Consider the following 8,245-nt stretch of genomic DNA (forward strand, 5'->3'; position numbering starts at 1 on the left):
ATACAGTGCATTTACAGTGACTGAGAGCAAACACCTGTGTTTATTTTAGTTTTAGTGTGCTATTGTGAAAAGCACACTTTGCAAAGATGTCTTTGCAAAGTTAAAAGGTGACTGCAGGAATAAAGGTAATCTGGGACAGGAATGCGCTCACAAATGAGGGTTAGGCAAAGCATAAGCACTGAGCTGCTGTGCACGCACATCAGAGAGATGAGATCCTACAGGATGGAGCTGCTCTACTCTCTGTGGGACTTCTGCTGTTGTTGACAAGAGGAAGTCTCACAAACAAAGGCGAATTCACAGCAGAATATAACCTTCAATGACCCACTTTCCTGTTGATGTTTCATGCATAACTGAATATAACATGGTGTGCAGGTACGGTTTCTATTCCTTCTGAGTCCAGCTCTGCGGTAGAGGGAGGTGTGCTGCTGGGTGCTTTGAGGTGACTGCAGGAATCACACCAGGACTTCAAGTAAGACCACCCATGACTTTCCATTTACCATCTCTGTATATCATCTTTTTTTCTGAATGGTATCTCAGTTGTTTCTTCTACATATTTAAAGCTATAAATATCCTCCTTCTGCAGACATGTCATGACTCTGTGCTCTGCCAGATTCACAGTGAAGGACTGTGGACTGTTTCTGGAGGGTGTGAACGGAGTAGCTGGAAATGAGCACGAGCAGATGCACTGGGAGATCCTATCAGAGAGCTCAGGAGGGTACACCAGGCTTGATGTGGGTGAGCATCCTCCCCCAGGTTTCAGTACAACATAACTGAGGAAGGCTTAATGAGTTGTTAGGAGTCTGGAGAATTGCATATCTTTTCACTTAATGCCTCAAGATGGCCTTTAAGTGTGAATATTCTAAAAATGCACACATCTTTTATGTATAGATCAGACAGTACTAATACTAATTCTTTTGTTTTTGGTATAAAGATCCAGCACAAACTGTGCTTCATTTCCTTGTAATTGCTATGACTGCAAGAACACCATAGCAACTGAGCAGCAGAGTTCATGAATAAACACAACTATTACCATGTCTGATCTAAACTAGGTACAGGTTTGACAGGAATTGACTGCTACAGGCCTACAGCTGTTGAACACATCGTTCTTAGGTTCAGCGCCTGGTCCCAGCAGTGGTGAGCTGCATTGTTTACTGAAGGGCTTGGAGGTGAGATGTGGAAGAAAATAAAACATTTCTGTCTGTCTCTGGATTACGTTCCTGTAAAGTCCTACATAGTGCTAAATGTTATGACCTGATGTGAGAGAATAAACAAAACAGCATCATCTAGTGGCTTTCAGGAGTAGTGCCATTTAGCAGTGCACTCCAGTAAAATAAGATGAATTTGCATCTTCACTTGCATGGCTTGCAAAAATGCTCACACATAGTGGCACCAGTTGATATAATTGATTTAGATTTTGTGAACATTTAACCAGTGGTTTGTCCTTGTGTCATCTTTAAATGTAGTTAGTTTGAATTTCTCTTTTCAGCTTTAAAAATGTGCTCAGCTATTGCACACTACTACAAATCAGGGAGGTGCTTAATACAATGAATGAATGAATAAATTAATAAAAGCTGTGAAGGTCTCTGTGACACAAAGCTGAGAAAATTTATTGTGTAACTGAGATAAGTGCATGGATACGTTCACTGTTGACAGTTAAAAATAGTAAGAGGTTTAGTTAATGGCAGGCCAGTGAGATTAAGAATCCAGCACTTAAATGTTTCACAGCGTCTCACTTTGGTGCATTTAAGCCTCAAAAGAAACCATTTCTCTCTTTATTACTGGGCTTCACATAAGTCAGCTGCATTTTCTGCCCTTTCAGACGCACCAGACCTTTTGTATTCCCTGCAAAAACACCTGTTTATAAAGTTTCCAGCACTTTTCTTGTTCACTCTGCTGCCTGAGCTCTCTGACCAAAGCTCCTCCCTTTGTAACAAGATTAAGGTTTCAGCTCCTTCCAAGATAGATGAGGAGGAGCAATGAGGCAGACACACTAATCTCTGTTGTTTCTCTTCCTTCTCTCCTTGTCTTCATCTTCATGCTCCCTTTCTCTTTATTATTAACACAAACATGTTAAATTAATTGTGTATTACTTCTGTGACAACTACATTTAGCACAGTTAATTCAGTTAGCCTGGAAAAGCTGTGCAAGCTACAAAATACTGCCCTGTCCAAATGATTAAAGACTGGCATCACCACCTGGCACTTCAAGTAAAACATTTAAAATTATTTTTTGACCCATGTCTGACACAACCTTTCAGTGTGTTTTAAAGGACCTAATTATTCTTTTCTGACCCTCTTGCTAACCTACATCACATAGTCTAATGTTCTGTTTTGCTTATAATTCATGACTGACTCAGATTGGATTTGAACCTGAGACAGCATAAAATCCCATATATGCCACTGAAACCATGATGAAAAGGTTGGCTTCAGTGTGCCAGAGAAATTATTGTCTCCACCGATTTGTCCACAAAATTGAAATGAAACAGCAAAGGTCTACGATGCACAAACTGTGTGTTTCTTCATCATCTGATGTCTCACTGTACAGTCAACACGTTTCCCATGTTTTAGCCAGCAGATGCTAGAAATAAAAAGACAAGTGTTCAAATAATGTTCAAAGCAATAAATAATAATCACATTCAAGTGAATTTGCACAGCACTGCAACATGTTCACATTATATCAGTTCAACAATTCTCATCACTTATGTCTACAATTGTATCAGAGAAACTACTCACCACAAGATAAAGCACAGTCACAAATGCAAGGGACACATTGTACAAAGAATCGCTTCCAGCCGGTCTCCTTCTTCTTACAGTTGTCTATTTGAGTACAGCCTTGTTTGGGTGGGCCAAAGTAGCTTTTAAATGTGCAGGTGGAGTTGCAGGTTCCATTTAGATCTCTCTCACTGATTTCAATGCGTCCCCAGTGACACATTCCTACAAGACAGCGAGGAAAGCATATGATGAGTTAAAGGGATGATAAATGCTTGTGTCACTATGGTCAGTGTTTACTCACGGAGGCAGGTAGGTTTTGGTGTCCATAGACCATTAGGCTGGCAATATCTGGTAGGATTTCCCACTAGCATGAAGCCAGAGCGACAGGTGTACCTCACCACAGAGCCCACCCACCAGTCATTACCATACACTACTCCATTATAGTCCACGTCTGGCCTCCCACAGTTCACTGCCGCACAAAGAGTATGCAAAGGTAAAACATTACAGGTTGACCAGAGTGACTTTAGTTTGTTTGTGTGTAAGGAGGTTTATCAGTTATCAACAATATCTCAGTTGTAGTTAATTTCCATGTTTACCTCTGCACAGGGACTTGTAGCCGAGCCAGCAGCAGCTCGAGTCCCCACAGGGATCTCTCCTCAGCTCCTGGTGCCGCGCCTTGCAGCCTCCTAAACAAAGCGGTGCTGACCCTGACCAGTATGTGTCATCTGTCAAATCTGGCTGGGGAACCCACTGCATCTCACCTACAGTAAAACACTTCCATTAGCTTCTTCATTCTCCATATAATCAATAAAAAGTAGCAGTTCTTGAGGATTTCATTGCAAACTCCAAACTAGAAATACTTAGAGGTTATTAGATCAAGAAAGATATTACGGTTACTGTCACAATGGAATCAACAAGGTCTATACCGTGATTTCAGAGACACGATAGAAAAATAATACTGGCTTTACAGATCTTACCACTACCTTCCACTTCTTCAGGCCATCCGGGCAACTGAGACATCGCTTTCTGGAGGGACCCACACAATAACAGCAGCAATGCATAAAAACTCATGGTGCCCATCTTCTGATGTGATATCAGATTCTGTGAAAAAGCTGCAGATGTATCTGGAAACTGACCAGCAACATTAAACTATACATCATCATCCTTCTTCTTGCAAAGTCAACAGACATGAAGCATTAGAAGCTGCCTCAGGACAGCCGAGTTCACTGACTGCAGGATGAAGGAGAATGGTAAGTAACACTTACACTGAGCTGTGTGCACTGCTTAATCTTCTACACATAGCTAATGCCACACTACATAATGCACTGACTGAATCACATGTGGTTTCAGTGATTACAGTGAGGTAATCTGGTGCCTGTTTATTGTTAAACAGTCTAGCCCATCTGGGCACAAACACTTAAAAACACAAGCATGAAAAGTATACGACTATATGTACGTACACACACACACACACACACACACACGTCAAGATTAGAAAGAGGACATTTCAATTTGTAGACACCTGATCTATATGTGCTTGTCAACTCACTATATTTTAGGTTAATTACATGTCCTTTCTGGTGGAGCCCCATTTAATCATGAAGCAGAGGTGCGATAGAGCGATTATGTTCACTAGGGGGCGCCATAATGGTGGTAGACAGTCTGGGTATTAGGGTCGTTGCCTGAAAAGTCGTGTCAATTATAATGATGCATTTCCCTCCCTTAATGATTTGTTAAAAGTCATTAAGGGGATTTACATGCATCATTAAAGAAAATGTTTTACTGTACAACAATAAGACATTTGAATAAGACAAAAAAAAACTAGTTCAAATGTAATTTTTGAACATTTTATGTCAAGTTTATTCAAGTTGTCTGTTAGGCATCAAAATCACATACTCAGGGTTATTGGGATTGGCCCCCTTTGCTAGATTCCACACATTTTGGTCGATATCAATAACAACAATGAATTCCTGTGACTTTCTTCAAGTTTGTGGCTCATGTATTTCTGAACTTGGAACAGCTGAAGCAGAGTGACCACTCACTAGGAAGTGGAGCATTAGCGCTCAACTAATGTTTTGGAACAAGATACAATGACTGAGGTGAAAATATTTTAAAGACACTGGTAAAGAGGTTGTTCACAAGCTTGATATTAGCAAATAAAACACCTAAAATCTAATTTATTACCTAATATAGGCTTATAGCCAAGATGGGTCATCATAGTTAAGTGTTCCTTCATTAAGATATTTAAAAAAAAAAATTAAAGGGTCAGTAATTTCACAAGATTCATCATATATTTGCCACAGTTGTGTGAAACATCACAGCCGATTGCCGATTATACGTAGATTGTCCTGTCATGTGTAGGATATGTGTGCAAGACGGTTGTGACAGTTAAACCACCTGCATTCCTTGATGTTGAGCAGCATCCTGGAGCTGCAGCATGACAGAGTCCTCCCCTGCTTGTGACAAACCTCCAGTGAGAACGTACAACATGGCCTCTTCCTGACCGCCCTCATCAACACTCACGGTTGGCTCATCAGTCCTCTGCTCCTCCAGCAGCACCCCTCTCAGTTCTGTCTGCAGCTCTGAAGCAGCTGCACCTGGGGACTCCTCCTCCAGCTGCTGACCCTCAGTCTGCCCACTGTCCTCATCCTCCTCTGCTTGCCTATTTTGTTTTTCCCTCATCAGCTGCTCAGTCAGTTCCACACTCTCGTAGCGAATCAGTTGCAGTCGCAAGAAGCCGTCTTCATGCTGTTTGTACCTGACAGAATGATAAAGAGTCCATCAGTGCTGCAACACTGCACGTCTTGAAGTCAGCACTACTGGATGGATCAAAGCAAGACTAACCTAAATCTGGGGTGTCCAGAGGGCCATTTGAATTGGTGCTTTTTGTGCAGATGAACAGTTAGGTTGTTGCCCCTGGTGAAGCACTGATTGCACACATGGCACTTATAGCGAGCTACAAAAGTCCCCTGATTAAAAAAAGAAAACATTAGAGAATGAGACAAAGACCTATCTGAGTGTAGGTTAAATATGTAAAAGACTGCCCTTTTACCTCATGCTCTCTTTTGTGGTGAATTTGCATGGTGCCAAGGGCACGAGAGGTGAAACCACAGCCAGGAACATCACAGTGGAATGCCGGCTCACTGCTGTGGGTATCCAGGTGTTTGCGCAAGTCAACCAGATTCTTACAGCTACAGATAAAATTTAAAAAAAGCCTCCAATTCAAGTGCACGTTAACAGGTTAGTGTTGATTTGCACTTCTGCAGCTTCAGAAGATGAGATACCTGTATTCACAGTATTCACAGCTGTATGGCTTCTCGTTACTGTGCCGGAACTTGATATGGTTGCGCAGAGAAGAGGGTGATGGACAAGTCATGTCACAGAGCGGACATTTGTAATGATTCACTGTACCAAGAAGCAAAAGACATCAGTGATGATATGAAGTCATTTGATAATACTGAAGCATTTCTACTGTCAACAGGATTCCCTTAGTCTCTTGAACACCACAGTGTATCTATCACATGGACAAAAAAGCCATCATAAAGTTCAGTTTTTACTTCATGAAAAAAAAAAAAAGTTTTGAATTTACCAGTATTTTTGCACTGCGTTGCTCAGAAGATGGTCTAGAGAGCTGAGGCTTACTAACCAATGTTTATGAGCAGTGTGTTTGGGTGGAAGTGGGTAAGAATTTATGGCAAACTGGTGGGAACAATATCATGCAAACTTGCAAACGACCAAATGATCACTGTGATGAAGCAGCTCAGGTTTCATAGCTTTTGAAATATCAGTGAGTTCTCATGTTGCTTTAAATTTTGTACTGGCATGAACTGAAACAGCTGGAAGGTAGAAAAGAATGCAAAAACTGAAGGCAGAGTAGGAGAATTGTTATTAAAAGCAGCAACTGTGTGTTGTTTTAAGGCCTCACTTTACTGTATTTTAAGTCTACACATTTTTTTAAGCCAATGGGGAACTAATGCTAATGAGGTGGTGGAACTGACCATGGTTCCGCATGTGATCTCTCAGTAGTCTCTCATTTGCAAAACGTTTAGAGCAGTGAGAACACTGGAACCTCTGACCTACAGTTCAAACAAACACACAGACAAAGGATGTTATCATCTGAACCCAAATAACTAGCAGAGGTGTTATTATAATCATCCTGTCATAATTCTGCAGATTTTTACCTTCCATGGCACTCTGTCGTATGATATGGTCAAACAACTTGGTGTTGCTGGCGTACATCCCCCCACAACCTGGACATGCCACTACCTTCTCCTGAGTGTGGCTGCGCAGATGCTCCCGCAGCTTAGGACGCCCCTTGGCAGTAGCTTCGCAATCTAAAGAGTGACAAGTTAGTATTATGCAGAACATGTGCTCATCCTTTTAAACCTCTTTCACCAGAAACTGGCTGTGTGATCTTCAGTTACGGTAACATTTCTGAACTAAAATCATGTTAAGTGATCTACCTTTCCATCCACAGCGTACTGGGAATTCACAGTCTCCTGCTGGTATTTCTACACAAAGGCTGTGCATCTCCACATGGCGGTAGAACCACTCAGGATTTTCATATGGTGGTTGCTTTGACAAATATAAATACATTGGCTGAAATATTTACAATTTAAGAAGGAAATGCTAAACTTCAACTTCACATTGTCAGCTGCTGCAGTCTGTACCTCACATTCCTCCCAAAGACAGGCAAAATTGTCTGGGATTTCAGGGATGATGTTACGATTCTGATCAGCAATAGAGCAGGTGCCAAGTTCTGGCTGGGCATTGAGCACCTGCTGTCCCAACTGCTTCAGCTTAGTGTGGTAACAGTGAAAGAACACATGTCGTTGCAACTCTTCAGGACCCTCCACAGAGCAGAAACCACACTCTCTCCAGAGGCAGTTTCTCTCCTCTGGGCACAGAAAATGAAGACATGCATTAGTAAGTGTTCCTTTTTTAAGATTTGTTAGCACTCAAGTACTGCTGCACTTGCACTTTACTTAATTACACCAGTAATGAAACAAAAACTATGTGGATTAAGTGGAATGTTTTAGAGTTTGGTACTGTATACAGTCATGTGAAAAAATTAGGACACCCTTTGAAAGCATGTGTATTTTGTAACTTTTTTAATATATGGTTATTTAATCTCAATTTTAACAATACAGAGATTAAAGTAATACAACTAAACAAGTAAAACTGAAGAAAGGTCTTTTCAAGAGCTTCTGTAAATGTAATTCTACAAAAATGCCTATTCTAACTGAGGAAAAAGATAGCACACCCTCACATGTATGCCCTCTTAAAATGGCTCAAATCACACACAGGTATATCACACCAAGTGCACATAATTAGTAGATTGTTACTCAGCATTTTGAATGAGGCTTGCCCTATCTGAACCTCAGACATTTAGTTTGGTGTGCTCCTGACTGTTGAAGTGAGAGTGAGCACCATGGTGAGAGCGAAAGAGCTGTCAGAGGCCTTCAGAAAAAACACTGTAGCAGCCTATGAGTCTGGTAAGGGATCTAAAAAGATCTCAAAAGATTTTGAAATCA

The 8,245-nt window shown here is 41.2% G+C and overlaps 1 protein-coding gene across 1 annotated transcript in view; it reads right to left on the reverse strand.

Moving 5' to 3' along the window:
• Positions 1-4,551: 4,551 nt before the first annotated feature.
• Positions 4,552-8,245, reverse strand: part of hinfp (histone H4 transcription factor) — a 5,543-nt gene continuing 1,849 nt past the window's right edge. The window contains exons 2-9 of the mRNA XM_020598670.1: positions 7,382-7,608; positions 7,175-7,286; positions 6,893-7,045; positions 6,710-6,787; positions 5,996-6,116; positions 5,764-5,902; positions 5,556-5,680; positions 4,552-5,469 (exon numbers count right to left, since the gene is read on the reverse strand). Coding sequence (XP_020454326.1) covers positions 5,100-5,469; positions 5,556-5,680; positions 5,764-5,902; positions 5,996-6,116; positions 6,710-6,787; positions 6,893-7,045; positions 7,175-7,286; positions 7,382-7,608 — 1,325 coding nt within the window. The 3' untranslated portion in view covers positions 4,552-5,099. The remainder of the gene's footprint in view (positions 5,470-5,555; positions 5,681-5,763; positions 5,903-5,995; positions 6,117-6,709; positions 6,788-6,892; positions 7,046-7,174; positions 7,287-7,381; positions 7,609-8,245) is intronic.

This window comes from Monopterus albus, unplaced genomic scaffold (assembly GCF_001952655.1).
Source record: "Monopterus albus unplaced genomic scaffold, M_albus_1.0 scaffold39.1, whole genome shotgun sequence".
NCBI classification, from domain to species: Eukaryota; Metazoa; Chordata; class Actinopteri; order Synbranchiformes; family Synbranchidae; genus Monopterus; species Monopterus albus.